The sequence below is a fragment of the Bufo bufo genome, chromosome 6 (genome assembly GCF_905171765.1).
Source record: "Bufo bufo chromosome 6, aBufBuf1.1, whole genome shotgun sequence".
Taxonomy (NCBI): domain Eukaryota; kingdom Metazoa; phylum Chordata; class Amphibia; order Anura; family Bufonidae; genus Bufo; species Bufo bufo.
Genome location: NC_053394.1, coordinates 435,711,694 through 435,727,618, shown reverse-complemented (window position 1 = coordinate 435,727,618; position 15,925 = coordinate 435,711,694). Strand labels below are relative to the sequence as shown.

Here is a 15,925-nt window from a genome sequence, read left to right as displayed (position 1 = left end):
AAAATTGCATGAAGTGTGTAAAGTGCTGAGAGGCTTTTTAATGTGTCGGAGGTCTGCTTTCAGAATATTGGGTGTGGGGGGGGCATGATTTTTCAGTTTCATAGGTTTTATTTGTACAGGTCAAAACTGCAGGAATTGTCCTGAGTCTGGATGACGTTGCTGGACATACTGCAGCCAGCTGACATCAGAGAACACTTACCTCTGGCTGGTCCCCTCAGCACCATACTGCAGTACTCTATGTCCTGATCCTCGCACCGCTTACTCCCATCTACAAACAGGAGACATTTATATTTACCTTAAAAGGGTTATCCAAGTTCTCTTTTTTTTTCTAAACTGGATAACCCCTTGAATTCCTAACCAACAGTGCTTGTCCGTGCCTCCTTGTTTTGCCCATGCCTTCTTGTTTTGCCCATGCCTTCTTGTTTTGCCCATGCCTCCTTGTGTTGCCCCTGCCTCCTTGAGTTGCCCCTGCCTCCTTGAGTTGCCCCTGCCTCCTTGAGTTGCCCCTGCCTCCTTGAGTTGCCCCTGCCTCCTTGAGTTGCCCCTGCCTACTTGAGTTGCCCCTGCCTACTTGAGTTGCCCCTGCCTACTTGAGCTGCCCCTGCCTACTTGAGCTGCCCCTGCCTACTTGAGCTGCCCCTGCCTACTTGAGCTGCCCCTGCCTACTTGAGCTGCCCCTGCCTACTTGAGCTGCCCCTGCCTACTTGAGCTGCCCCTGCCTACTTGAGCTGCCCCTGCCTACTTGAGCTGCCCCTGCCTCCTGGATTTGCCTATTCCTACTTGCATTATCCCTGCCTACTTGACTTGTCCCTGCCTACTTCTTTTGCCCATTCCTACTTGAGATTTCTCTGCCTACATGAATTGACCCTTCCTGCTTGACTTGTCCCTGCCCATCTTAAGTTGGCCTCGCCTCTGGTCAGTTTGGACAAGCCTACAATATGGGGCCACAATAAGTTGCCATTCCACCCCTGGCTGCCATACCTAGCTTGGGTTGATAGTTTATGGCTGCCATTAGGCTGGCTTGCTTCGTGCAGAACTTTGATTCACCTAATTTTGTTAATGCCCCTCTAGAGCTGTGTACACCTCGGGCTGATTAATGTCTGGTCCTGCTGCATCAGATGTGGCATGCAGCTGTACTTCTTTATAATGAACATGGGGTGGGAGGGGCTAGAAATCCTTATATAGGGTCAGGGGTGTCTAATCTGTCACAGGGACAGAAGTACCTCAGTACTGTGCTGCTGTTAGGACTAAGGGAATACAGATTATTGTTAGAAACCAACACATAATATTCACATTAGAATCATCCCCAGTCACCCCCTGCTAATACACAGAGTCTGCACAGCTCCACAGTAATTTAAAGGGCAGCAGAATGTCTTCTACTCACCTTCTCTTCCGTTTATTGGTCCCACAACACAATACTGATCCTCCTGACGCCTCGCCCTGCCTAAAGATAATATTATTATATCCAGCCACATAATGGATAATATATTCATATCCACACAGTTTTATAGTGCATGACAGTATTATAGTAGTTATATTCTTGTACATAGGAGGCAGTATTATAGTAGTCATATTCTTGTACATAGGAGGCAGTATTATAGTAGTTATATTCTTGTACATAGGAGGCAGTATTATAGTAGTTATATTCTTGTACATAGGAGGCAGTATTATAGTAGTTATATTCTTGTACATAGGGGGCAGTATTATAGTAGTTATATTCTTGTACATAGGAGGCAGTATTATAGTAGTTATATCCTTGTACATAGGAGGCAGTATTATAGTAGTTATATTCTTGTACATAGGAGCAGTATTATAGTAGTAATATTCTTGTACACAGGAGGCAGTATTATAGTAGTTATATTCTTGTACATAGGAGCAGTATTATAGTAGTTATATTCTTGTACATAGGAGCAGTATTATAGTAGTAATATTATTGTATATAGGAGGCAGTATTATAGTAGTTATATTCTTGTATATAGGAGGCAGTATTATAGTAGTTATATTCTTGTACATAGGAGCAGTATTATAGTAGTTATATTCTTGTACATAGGGGGTAGTATTATAGTAGTTATATCCTTGTACATAGGAGTAGTATATAGCAGTTATATTCTTGCACATAGGAGCAGTATTATAGTAGTTATATTCTTGTACATAGGGGGTAGTATTATAGTAGTTATATTCCTGTAAATAGGAGCAGTATTATAGTAGCTATATTCTTGTACATAGGAGCAGTATTATAGCAGTTATATTCTTGTACATAGGAGGCAGTATTATAGTAGTTATATTCTTGTACATAGGAGGCAGTATTATAGCAGTTATATTCTTGTACATAGGAGCAGTATTATAGTAGTTATATTCTTGTACATAGGAGGCAGTATTATAGTAGTTATATTCTTGTACATAGGAGGCAGTATTATAGTAGTTATATTCTTGTACATAGGAGCAGTATTATAGTAGTTATATTCTTGTACATAGGAGGCAGTATTATAGTAGTTATATTCTTGTACATAGGAGCAGTATTATAGTAGTTATATTCTTGTACATAGGAGCAGTATTATAGTAGTTATATTCTTGTACATAGGAGCAGTATTATAGTAGTTATATTCTTGAACACAGGAGCAGTATTATAGTAGTTATATTCTTGTACATAGGAGCAGTATTATAGTAGTTATATTCTTGTACATAGGAGCAGTATTATAGTAGTTATATTCTTGTACATAGGAGGCAGTATTATAGTAGTATATTCTTGTACATAGGAGCAGTATTATAGTAGTTATATTCTTGTACATAGGAGCAGTATTATAGTAGTTATATTCTTGTACATAGGAGGCAGTATTATAGTAGTTATATTCTTGCACATAGGAGCAGTATTATAGTAGTTATATTCTTGTACATAGGAGGCAGTATTATAGTAGTTATATTCTTGTACATAGGAGCAGTATTATAGTAGTTATATTCTTGTCCATAGGAGCAGTATTATAGTAGTTATATTATTGTCCATAGGAGCAGTATTATAGTAGTTATATTATTGTACATAGGAGCAGTATTATAGTAGTTATATTATTGTACATAGGAGCAGTATTATAGTAGTTATATTCTTGTACACAGGAGGCAGTATTATAGTAGTTATATTCTTGTACATAGTAGCAGTATTATAGTAGTTATATTCTTGTACATAGTAGCAGTATTATAGTAGTTATATTCTTGTACATAGGAGGCAGTATTATAGTAGTTATATTCTTGTACATAGGAGCAGTATTATAGTAGTTATATTCCTGTACATAGGCAGTATTATAGTAGTTATATTCTTGTACACAGGAGCAGTATTATAGTAGTTATATTCTTGTACATAGGGGGCAGTATTATAGTAGTTATATTCTTGTACATAGGAGCAGTATTATAGTAGTTATATTCTTGTACATAGGAGCAGTATTATAGTAGTTATATTCTTGTACATAGGAGCAGTATTATAGTAGTTATATTCTTGTACATAGGAGCAGTATTATAGTAGTTATATTCATGTACATTAGAGGCAGTATTATAGTAGTTATATTCTTGTACATTGGAGCAGTATTATAGTAGTTATATTCTTGTACATAGGAGCAGTATTATAGTAGTTATATTCTTGTACATAGGAGCAGTATTATAGTAGTTATATTCATGTACATTAGAGGCAGTATTATAGTAGTTATATTCTTGTACATTGGAGCAGTATTATAGTAGTTATATTCTTGTACATAGGAGCAGTATTATAGTAGTTATATTCATGTACATTAGAGGCAGTATTATAGTAGTTATATTCTTGTACATTGGAGCAGTATTATAGTAGTTATATTCTTGTACATAGGAGCAGTATTATAGTAGTTATATTCTTGTACATAGGAGCAGTATTATAGTAGTTATATTCATGTACATTAGAGGCAGTATTATAGTAGTTATATTCTTGTACATTGGAGCAGTATTATAGTAGTTATATTCTTGTACATAGGAGCAGTATTATAGTAGTTATATTCTTGTACATAGGAGGCAGTATTATAGTAGTTATATTATTGTATATAGGAGCAGTATTATAGTAGTTATATTCTTGTACATAGGAGGCAGTATTATAGTAGTAATATTCTTGTACATATAAGCAGTATTATAGTAGTTATATTCTTGTACATAGGAGCAGTATTATAGTAGTTATATTCTTGTACATAGGAGGCAGTATTATAGTAGTTATATTCTTGTACATAGGAGCAGTATTATAGTAGTTATATTATTGTATATAGGAGCAGTATTATAGTAGTTATATTCTTGTATATTGGAGGCAGTATTATAGTAGTTATATTATTGTATATAGGAGCAGTATTATAGTAGTTATATTCTTGTACATAGGAGCAGTATTATAGTAGTTATAGTCTTGTACATAGGAGCAGTATTATAGTAGTTATATTCTTGTACATAGGAGGCAGTATTGTAGTAGTTATACTCTTGTACATAGGAGCAGTATTATAGTAGTTATATTCTTGTACATAGGAGCAGTATTATAGTAGTTATACTCTTGTACATAAGAGCAGTATTATAGTAGTTATATTCTTGTACATAGGAGGCAGTATTATAGTAGTTATATTCTTGTACATAGGAGGCAGTATTATAGTAGTTATATTCTTGTACATAGGAGCAGTATTATAGTAGTTATATTCTTGTACATAGGAGCAGTATTATAGTAGTTATATTCTTGAACACAGGAGCAGTATTATAGTAGTTATATTCTTGTACATAGGAGCAGTATTATAGTAGTTATATTCTTGTACATAGGAGCAGTATTATAGTAGTTATATTCTTGTACATAGGAGGCAGTATTATAGTAGTTATATTCTTGTACATAGGAGGCAGTATTATAGTAGTTATATTCTTGAACATAGGAGGCAGTATTATAGTAGTTATATTCTTGTACATAGGAGCAGTATTATAGTAGTTATATTCCTGTACATAGGAGGCAGTATTATAGTAGTTATATTCTTGTACATAGGAGCAGTATTATAGCAGTTATATTCTTGTACATAGAGCAGTATTATAGTAGTTATATTCTTGTACATAGGAGGCAGTATTATAGCAGTTATATTCTTGTACATAGGAGGCAGTATTATAGTAGTTATATTCTTGTACATAGAAACAGTATTATAGTAGTTATATTCTTGTACATAGGAGCAGTGTTATAGTAGTAATATTCTTGTACATAGGAGCAGTATTATAGTAGTTATATTCTTGTACATAGGAGCAGTATTATAGTAGTTATATTCTTGTACATAGGAGGCAGTATTATAGTAGTTATATTCTTGTACATAGGAGCAGTATTATAGTAGTTATATTCTTGTACATAGGAGGCAGTATTATAGTAGTTATATTCTTGTATATAGAGGCAGTATTATGATCATTGTCCATTAGTTTCATGTCCTCCATCAGGCTCCTATTCTGTCCCTACCTTACACTTTATACTGCAGCTTTGCTTGCTTGGAATTGCTGCTGTCTATGGGCAGAAGCTCAGCAGGAAGGTATTGCATGGATAATGTCTCAGGTTGAAGCCTTATTGTTATATTGGTCAGATATTGGGCTCACCTTTCTTATGTCTGGCAAGTCCTATAAATGCAATGATCACCAGGATCCCAATCAGTGTGAGGACAGGGATCAGCCACTCCAGGTACCCTCGTCGGTTCTTTTCCACTATGAATAGAATGTCAGAAAAAATCTGTTATTCACATTACACTATTTATAAATGTGACCCCTTACATTTAATATTCTCCCTCTCCCAGAGCTCCTCTATAACTAGACCATTGAACACCGCGGATTTTGGTGGTGTCTAAAATTGTGTAAATGAAGTTTATTTAAATTCTGTAGCATCTGTTCTTGTATCTCTGGTCCTCGATATCGGGATTGACCTTATACAGGTGAAACCCGAAAAATTAGAATATCGTGCAAAGTTTATTTATTTCAGTAATGCAACTTAAAAGGTGAAGCTAACACATGAGACTCATTACAGGCGAAGCGAGAGATTCCAAGCCTTTATTTGGTATAATTTGGATGATTATCCACACAGTCACAATCTCAGGTCCCCTTTGCTCAGTGGGTATGGATTAATTAGCTGACTAGAGTATGACACTTTGAGCCGAGAATATTGAATCTTTTCACAATATTCTAATTTTAAGTTGCATTACTGAAATAAATGAACTTTTGCACGATATTCAAATTTTTCGAGTTTCACCAGTATAATACATTTCTATGTATCAGTACAGCCGGTTTTCTTCTCAATCATTGGAGCGACATGTCAGACCACTCTTCGACTCCCGATAGACCTTCAAGGACAGAACAGTTACACCATCTTTTTTTTTTTTCTTTTTAATATCTGAGAATCGCAGGGTATAATATTGAGTGGAAGTCATCTAGTTCTAGTTTGCCACAACCCATATGGCAAGCTTATGGTTCTTCTCATCCATATAGAAAGCTGCTAGTTGTTTTCTTCTAAGAGCTTATGTTTTTCTGCATCCACTACGGAATGCTCATGGTTGTCCACATCACATATGGTGAGCATATGGCTGTCAACATCCTTTATGTCAAGTTTATGATTGTCCACATCACATATGGAGAGCTTAGTGTCCTCACCAATAGAGTGCTTATGCTTTTGAACATTTACTATGAAGGAGCTGATGGTTGTCCACGTCCTCTGTGTAGAACTTTTGGTTGTTCAATCATCTATGGAGAGCTTATGGTTGTCCACATCCCATTTGGAGAACTTATGGCTGTCCACATACCGTATGAAAGGTTTATGGTTGTCCACATCTATGGATAAGGTTATCTACTTCTGTATGTAGAGCTTTTTTGGTGGCCACATCAGTGAACACTTTATGGTTGTCCACATCCTCAGTGTAGAGCCTATGGTTGTCCATATCCTCTATGTAGTGCTTATAGTTGTCCACATCCTCTATGGAATCCATATTGTTTGCATACTCTTAACGAGAACTTATGGTTGTCCACATCCTTAGTGGAGAGCCTATGGTTGTCCATGGCATCCTCTATTTAGAACTTATGCTTATACACATCATCTATGGAGAGATTATGGCTTTCCACATTCCATATGGAGAGTCTATGGTAGTCTAGATTTCATATAAAAAGTTTGTTGCCCATGTTCTCTAGGTAGAGCTTATGATTGTCCACCTCATCTATGTAGAACCTATGGTCTATACAGAAGTTTTTAGTTGTCCACATCCCATATGTAGAGCATATGGTTGTCCACATCTTCTGTGGAGAGCTTATGGTTGTCACCATCTTCTATGGAGAGCCCATGGTTGAACTTGTCTACATCATCTATGGAGAGCTTATGTTTGTCCACATCATTTTTGAGAGTTTATGGTTATCCACATTCTCTTCGGGGAAATTCTTGTTGTCCACATCCTCAGTGGAGAGCCTTTGGAACTTCATATCATCTATGGAGAGCTTATGGGAGTCCACATCCTTTATGGAGAGAAAAAGATCCAAAACATCCTGCACGATATGATAACTGAATATGTGGATGTACATGGCAATATTTATGAGGAAAAAACATTATATATGGACTAAGCACTGACTGTGATATGATAAAATCTTAGACTCCCAGCCAATATAGTTTGATCAAAACACATCTCTGCTGCCGACCAGCGCCACGGTGGTCTCACTCAGGCAGGTCCTACTCTAAACCTCCCTATGCTGTTGGGCATCTACAGTCAGGAGAGCAGACCCTGCACATATAGTGCGCTGCTCCTAGTCACCTCTGTGTGCACCAAGCAACTGATGAGAGGAGGAGCCCACACCGCTATATGTACCACCTAATCAACAATTTACAGTGGATATAAAAAGTCTACAAACCCCTGTTAAAATGTCAGGTTTCTGTGCTGTAAAAAAAAAAACGAGACAAAGATAAATCATTTCAGAACTTTTTCCACCTTTAATGTGACCTATAAACTGTACAACTCAATTGAAAAACAAACTGAAATCTTTTAGGTGGAGGAAAATACAATAAAATAATGTGGTTGCATAAGTGTGCACACCCTCCTATAACTGGGGATGTAGCTGTGTTCAGAATTAAGCAATCACATTCAGAATCCTGTTAGATAGGAGTCAGCATACACCGGCCATCATGTAAAGTGCCTCTGATTGACCAAATAAAGTTCAGCTGCTGTAGTTGGTCTTTCCTGAAATGTTCTTGGTCACATCCCACAGCAGAAGCCATGGTCCACAGAGAGCTTCCAAAGCATCAGAGGGATCTCATTGTTAGAAGGTATCAGTCAGGAGAAGGGTCCAAAAGAATTTCCAAGGCATTAGATATACCATGGAGCACAGTGGAGAAAGTCATCATCAAGTGGAGAAAATATGGCACAACAGTGACATCACCAAGAACTGGACGTCCCTCCAAAATTGATGAAAAGACGAGAAGAAAACTGATCTGGGAGGGACCAAGAGGCCGACAGCAACATGAAAGGAGCTGCAGGAATATCTGGCAAGTCCTGGCTGTGTGGTCCATGTGAGAACAATATCCCGTATTCTTCATATGTCTAGGCTATGGGGTACAGTGGCAAGACGAAAGCCTTCTTACCAAGAAAAACATCCAAGCCAGGCTACATTCTGCAAAAACACATCTGAAGTCTCCCAAAAGCATGTGGGAAAAGGTGTTATGGTCTGATGAAACCAAGGTTGGACTTTTTGGCCATAATTCCAAAAGATATGTTTGGCACAAAAACAACCCTGCACATCACCAGAAGAACACCATCCCCACAGTGAAGCATGGTGGTGGCAGCATCGTGCCAAGGGGCTGCTCTTCAGCTGGAACTGGGGCCTTAGTTAAGCTAGAGGGAATTCTGAACAGTTCCAAATACCAGTCAATATTGGCCCAAAACCTTCAGGCTTCTGCTAGAAAGCTGAACATGAAGAGGAACGTCATTTTCAGCATGTCAACGACCCAAAGCATACATCCAAATCAACCAAGGAATGGCTTCATCAGAAGAAGATTAACGTTTTGGAATGGCCCAGCCAGAGCCCAGACCTGAATCCGATTGACAATCGGTGGGGTGATCTGAAGAGGGCCGTGCCCAGGAGATGCCCTCGCAATCTGACAGATTTGGAGTGTTTTTGCAAAGAAGACTCAAAATGTGCCATGCTGATGGACTCATACCCAAAAGACTGAGTGCTGTAATAAAACCAAAAGGTGCTTCAACAAAGTATTAGTTAAAGGGTGTGCACACTTATGCAACCATATTATTTTATTTTTACTTCCCTCTACCGAAAAGATTGTACAGTTTTCTAAGCAATGCGCCACACAGACCTTTCACTTACCAGTAGGAGGAGCGCCCGGACGGTCACAGACAGCGCAGGTAAGTATAATGCTTCTAAAATTGCTAAGTAACCATGGCAGCCAGGACTGCAGTAGAGTCCTGGTTGTCATGGTAACCGATCTAGGCCCCAGCGATTAAACTGGGACTCCGATCGGAACTCTCCGCTGCCACCAATGATTGGGGGGGGGGGGATGATTTTAATTTGGTGGCCAGTGCGGCCCTCCCCTCTCCCCCTATGAATTTAATATAGGGAAGGGAGGGGGGGCCACATTGGCCTCCAATGAATTTAATACTGGGGAGGGAGGGGGGCCGCACTGGCCACCAATGAATTTAAAACTGGGGAGGGAGAGGGGGGTCTGCTGCCTGGCAGCACCTGATCTCTTACAGGGGGGGCTATGATACACACAATTAACCCCTCAGGTGCGGCACACATCCTATATGTAGAGCTTAAGGTTGTCCACATCCTCTATGTAGAGCTTAAGGTTGTCCACCTCCTTTATGGAGAGCTTATAGTTGTCAGCATCATTTATATGGATCTTGTAGTTGTACACATCCCATATGAAGAGTTTGTGGTTGTCTGCATCTTCAATGAAGAGCCTGTGGTAGTCCATATCCTCTGTGGTTGAGCTTATGTTTGTCCACATTCTCTATGTACAGCTTAATTTTGGCTTGTGGGTGAAATTTCAGGATGAATCTAAAATGCACTCCAACCTTTACAGGTGAACTTAATGTGACCTTCTCTAAACCTCTGAATGGACATGTCCAACGTTCAATATTTCAGTACATTTTGCACAACAAGGAGCTTAACGGCAAAATTCACAACAGGTGTTTGATCCATGAATCTCCCAATAAATTTCCTGGTTCAGTTAGAATTGGTATTAAACAGTCCTCCTCATCATGCTGCTCACATTTTGACATCGTGAGACCAAGACGACACCTAACAATTGATGAACAGTACCGTGTCATTGTGAGTCTTCAAGCAGGATGTTCTCAGACGGAAGTGGCCCCTGAGCTTAGAGTGTCATCAGCAGGTTGTATCAGAGACTGGAAGAGTCACAGAAAGGCAGAGAAGTGGACGTCCTTTGGCCACATCCCACACTGATGACCGCTTCATTGTAAACAATGCCCTGCGTAACCGGATTATGAATGGCACACAACTCCAGGCACATTTAAATTATACCATTATGACCATTATAGATCACTAGCAGCATTATAGTCCCCATATTGGAATGCTACTTACCATTTAGCTGTCCGTCGCTTATTTTCTTCAAAAAACACTTTTATTCAATATGCAAATTAGGTCGGAAGGGGGGCGGCGTTCAAGCGGCCGGTGCCCAGGCCCCTCGTCGATATTTATGACACCCCTCCCCTTTCACCCCTCTGGCCCGCCCTAGGTTCTTCAGAAATCCTGCTGCGTTCACAAGATTCGCCGCGCCTGCGCACTTCATTCCCCATTATGGGCAGAGGCAAAAGAGCGTTTAATGCGCATGTACTGGAATGGGGAATGAAGTGTGCAGGCGTGGCGAATCTTGTGAGCGCTGCTGGCGCTGGATTTCTGAAGAACCTAGGGCGGGCCAGAGGGGTTTCATATGAATAGCGACGAGGGGCTTGAACGCCGCCCCTGGGCACCTTCAGGCCTAATTTGCATATTGAATAAAAGGTATTTGAGGAAAATAAGCGACGGACAGCTAAACAGTAAGTAGCATTCCAATATGGGGATAATGGTGTTAGTGTTCTATGATGGTCAGTATAGGTCAAGGGTCCTCAAACTACAGCCCGCGGGCCACATGCGGCCTGCTGAGGACACTGATCCGGCCCGCCGGGTGTTTTGGCCGTTTCAGCAGTTCTGTAGGCAGCGGTGGCGGCTGCAGGGCACAGCAGGAGATGAGTGCTGCGCTTCTATTGCGCTTATCTCCATAGTGATCTGTATCACCGTCCTTAGGACAGTGATACAGATTGCTGTGCTGTGGCAGGGGAGGGAGAGGCGTGTCCTTTCCCTGTTCCTCTGATAGGCTGTGGGCCTTGTGCCGGCAGCCTATCAGAGGCCAGTGCAGGCATTGCGATGACGTCATCGCGCTGCCTGAGCAGTGCAGTGCGGGACACAGGCCAGAAGATAACACCGCATCGCAGGAGGTAAGGCTCCATTCACACGTCCGCAAAATGGGTCCGCATCCTTTCCGCAATTTTGTGGAATGGGTGCGGACCCATTCATTCTCTATGGGGACGGCTGGTGTGTTGCGGACCCGCAATTTGCGGGTCCGCAACACACCACGGACGTGTGAATGCAGCCTAAGTATGAGTGTTTTTTATTAAATCAGCCAATTTTTCTGCCACACTTATTACTGGCACATGGGGGGGGGGGGGGGTGGCAGCAAAGAGGAGACTGGCACATGATGGGGGGGGGGGGGGAGAATTGGCACGTATTACTGGCACATGGGGGGGTGTCAGCAGAGAGGAGACTGACACATGATGGGGGGGAAATTGGCACTTATTATTGGCACATGGGAGGGGTGGCAGCAGAGATGAGTCTGGCCACATGGTGGGGGAGGAGAATTGGCACGTATTACTGGCACATGGGGGTGGCAGCAGAGAGGAGGCTGGCACATAATGGGGGGAGAATTGGCACTTACTACTGGCACATGGGGGGGTGGCAGAATTGGCACGTATTACTGGCACATGGGAGGGGTGGCAGCAGAGAGGAGACTGGCACATGATGGGGGGGGATTGGCACTTATTACTAGCACATGGGGGGGTGGCAGCAGAGAGGAGACTGGCACATGATGGGGGGGAGAATTGGCACGTATTACTGGCACATGATGGGTGGGGGGGAGAATTGGCACTTATTACTGGCACATGGGAGGGATGGCAGCAGAGAGGAGACTGGCACATGATGGGGGAATTGGCACTTATTACTAGCACATGGGGGGAGAATTGGCACGTATTACTGGCACATGGGAGGGGTGGCAGCAGAGATGAGACTGGCACATGATGGGTGGGGGGGAGAATTGGCACTTATTACTGGCACATGGGAGGGGTGGCAGCAGAGAGGAGACTGGCACATGATGGGGGGGGGGGATTGGCACTTATTACTAGCACATGGGGGGAGAATTGGCACTTATTACTAGCACATGGGGGGGTGGCAGCAGAGAGGAGACTGGCACATGATGGGGGGAGAATTGGCACGTATTACTGGCACATGGGAGGGGTGGCAGCAGAGATGAGACTGGCACATGATGGGTGGGGGGGAGAATTGGCACTTATTACTGGCACATGGGGGGTGGCAGCATAGAGGAGACTGGCACATGAGTGGGGGGAGAGGAGAGTGGCACTTATTACTGGTACGTGGGGGGGGGGGGGGAGAGGCACTTTTCACTAGCACATGATATGGGGGCACCTCTTACTGGCACATTATTGGGGGGCACTATGGGGACATTTACTAAGGCCACAAAGAAGGGGTATTTTATATGGGGGGCTCTGTGTGGCACTAATATTATCCATGGTATTATCTGTTTCTGCAGTATAGTATTGGGGAGCTCTTGATCCGCCACTGGTTCTATCCGTCTTGCCGCGCAGGCGCACCTCCTTCCAGACCTGTGAACCTCATGTGCAGCTGCGTCACAGGAAGTCCGGAGAAGAAGAAAGGAGAAGGAGACGTTCAGGGGTAGGGAAATGTGTTTTTTTTACTTCAATATAAGATATGTGCAATGTGCATAGGAATTTGTTTATAGTTAAAGGGGTTTTCCCATCTTGGACAATGGGGGCATATCGCTAGGATATGCCCCCATTGTCCTATAGGTGCGGGTCCCACCGCTGTGACCCACACCTATATAGAGAACGAAGCCCCGAAAGTGAAGGAGGGCACACTACGCATGCGCAGCTGCCCTCCATTCATTTCTATGGTGCGGTGGGACCCGCACGAACGATATGCCCCCATTGTCCAAGATGGGAATAACCCTTTAAACTATAGTCCGGCCCTCCAGCGGTCTGAGGGACAGTGAACTGGCCCCCTGTTTAAAAAGTTTGAGGACCCCTGGTATAGGTAAAAGACTCCCTTTAAGGGAGATGAGAGGCACCCAAGTGTCACGTCAGACCATTCGAAACCATTTACATCAGCATGGTCTGTGTGCTAGACGACCTGCAAGGTTTCTGACCGCACCACCAGGCACATCCATCATCGTCTTGAGGGGGCCCGGGAGCATCTACGCTGGACGAGGGACCAGTGGGCCCCAGTGCTGTGCACTGATGAAAGGCGATTCACACTGAGCAGAAATGATGGCCGCCAACGGTGTTGGAGACGTCAAGGAGAACGCTCTGCATTAGCCACTGTGGTCACCAGACTGGTGGTGGTGTTACAGTGTAGGCAGGTGTGTCTAGTCAGTACAGAACTGCCCTACACTGTGTGAATGGTCCAGTGACAAGCCCATACTACCTGAAGAACCTCATTAATCCAGCTATTGTGCCTCTGCAGGAACAACACAGGCCTAATGTCATCTTCATGGAGGACAATGCACCAGCTCATCGAGGTGGCATCATTAGGGAACGTTGGCTGCCAAATATGCCTAACTTTTTGTGAGTAGTGCATATATATATATATATATATATATATATATAGGAACAGGTGGTTGCAGGTTGAGGCCCTCTAAGTGATATTTTATTGCCTTAACTCAACCATTTGTCTCAAGATCAACAGTTTATATAATAATGATGGGATACCCTCCTTATATCCTCTCATTAAAGGCACAGTACACCTACAGTAACCTAGAGCTCTTATATGTTTGCTGTACTGTATTAAGCAGACAAGCCCATGGTTTGGACCCCTGCACATCCTCTTATGGTTTTTGTAGATGTTTGGACTCACCTTGTAGTGTAAATGTGAGCTCCTCACTGTACACAGGTAGCATCAGGCTGTTGTTTGCGCTGCATTTATAAGGTCCGAGGCTAGTCTCATTGTAGATGGTGACATTGAAGGTGGCTCCTCTCTCCTCTGGCACTGTCCTCTTCTCCACAGTGATGTTGGAGGTGGCTCCTCTCTCCTCTGGCACGGTCCTCTTCTCCACAGTGACGTTGGAGGTGGCTCCTCTCTCTGACACCGTCCTCTTCTCCACAGTGACGTTGGAGGTGGCTCCTCTCTCCTCTGGCACGGTCCTCTTCTCCACAGTGACGTTGGAGGTGGCTCCTCTCTCTGGCACCATCCTCTTCTCCACAAATGTCTTATTAATGAATAGGGTGTAAGTGATGGGGAGAGAGCCGTTCCTGGAGATGCAGTGAATGGTCTTCGTGTGTCCGGTCATCACATTGGGAGATTTAACCGTCATTTCAGGCTGTGATAACTTTTCTGAAAGAGATATTGGAGGTTGTAGACAGCTTCTGCTAGTGTATATATGGGCCTTTACATATATATATTGTGACACAGTGAGGGGTTGGTTGGTAGATGGGAGATGTTTTCTGCCCGGCATGTGCTGCTGAGACTGATTGACAGGCAGATCTCGCGTGGCTGGTCCAGGCTTTGCGGACGCCTGTCTTTAAAGCCAGCTGGACGACAGTAGGTGTTTGTGCCTGGATGCATGTTTGCGACCTTTCTGGGAGGACATGTCGACGATGTTCAGGACTTGTTCTGAACCCTTTAAGTAGATCTGTGGCAAGGTGCGAACACACACCAGGACTTGACCAGTACACGCGGTACCTGCACCACGGTGTGGACTGAACACCAGGACTTAAAACCAAGGTGAAGTTGTTTTCTGTTCTGTGAAACCTGACGAGTGTGAATAAACACTGAAAACCCTGCCTACCAGAGCGAATCCCCACTATATATATATATATATATATATATATACACCTATGGCTGCAGCAGAAGAGGCCATGCCTAATGCACTCATCCTCCTGGGGGTCGGTCTGGCCGCAGCTCAGTGACTTGTTTGTGTTTCTGTGTGAACTCGGCTGGGTCACTGATGGGCACTGAGTCATTTACTGTCTCCCCGGAAGGGAGAGCTCCTGGAATTGAGAGCTCCTGATGGTTGACATGTTATATGGAAAGTTCCTAGTGATTGGTATGTGATATGATGAGCTTCTGGTGGTTGACATGTTGTTATATGGAGAGTTCCTAGTGGTTGATATGTGATATAAAGAGCTTCTGGTGGTTGACATGTTATATGGAGAGTTCCTGGCAGTTCATATGTGATATGAAGAGCTCCTGGTGGTTGACATGTGATATGAAGAGCTCCTGGTGGTTGACATGTGATATGAAGAGCTCCTGGTGGTTTACATGTGATATGGAGAGCTCCTAGTGGTTGACATGTTAAATGAAGAGCTCCTGGTGGTTGACATGTTAAATGAAGTGCTCCTGGTCGTGGGTATGTGATATGAAGAGCTCCTGGTGGTTGACATGTTGTTATATGGAGAGTTCCTAGTAGTTGATATGTGATATAAAGAGCTTCTGGTGGTTGACATGTTATATGTAGAGCTCCTGGTGGTTGACATGTGATATGAAGAGCTCCTGGTGGTTGACATGTGATATGAAGAGCTCCTGGTGGTTGACATGTGATATGAAGAACTCCTGGTGGTTGACATGTGATATGAAGAGC

At 42.8% G+C, this 15,925-nt stretch overlaps 1 protein-coding gene across 2 annotated transcripts in view; it reads right to left on the bottom strand.

Annotated features, from left to right (window-relative positions):
* Positions 1 to 15,925, bottom strand: part of MILR1 (mast cell immunoglobulin like receptor 1) — a 34,185-nt gene that overhangs the window by 5,645 nt on the left and 12,615 nt on the right. The window contains exons 5-8 of one of the 2 annotated variants that reach the window (XM_040437408.1): positions 14,203 to 14,390; positions 5,602 to 5,706; positions 1,385 to 1,444; positions 200 to 268 (exon numbers count right to left, since the gene is read on the bottom strand). In XM_040437408.1, coding sequence (XP_040293342.1) covers positions 200 to 268; positions 1,385 to 1,444; positions 5,602 to 5,706; positions 14,203 to 14,390 — 422 coding nt within the window. The remainder of the gene's footprint in view (positions 1 to 199; positions 269 to 1,384; positions 1,445 to 5,601; positions 5,707 to 14,202; positions 14,391 to 15,925) is intronic. The other variant, XM_040437409.1, reaches the window with a different exon arrangement.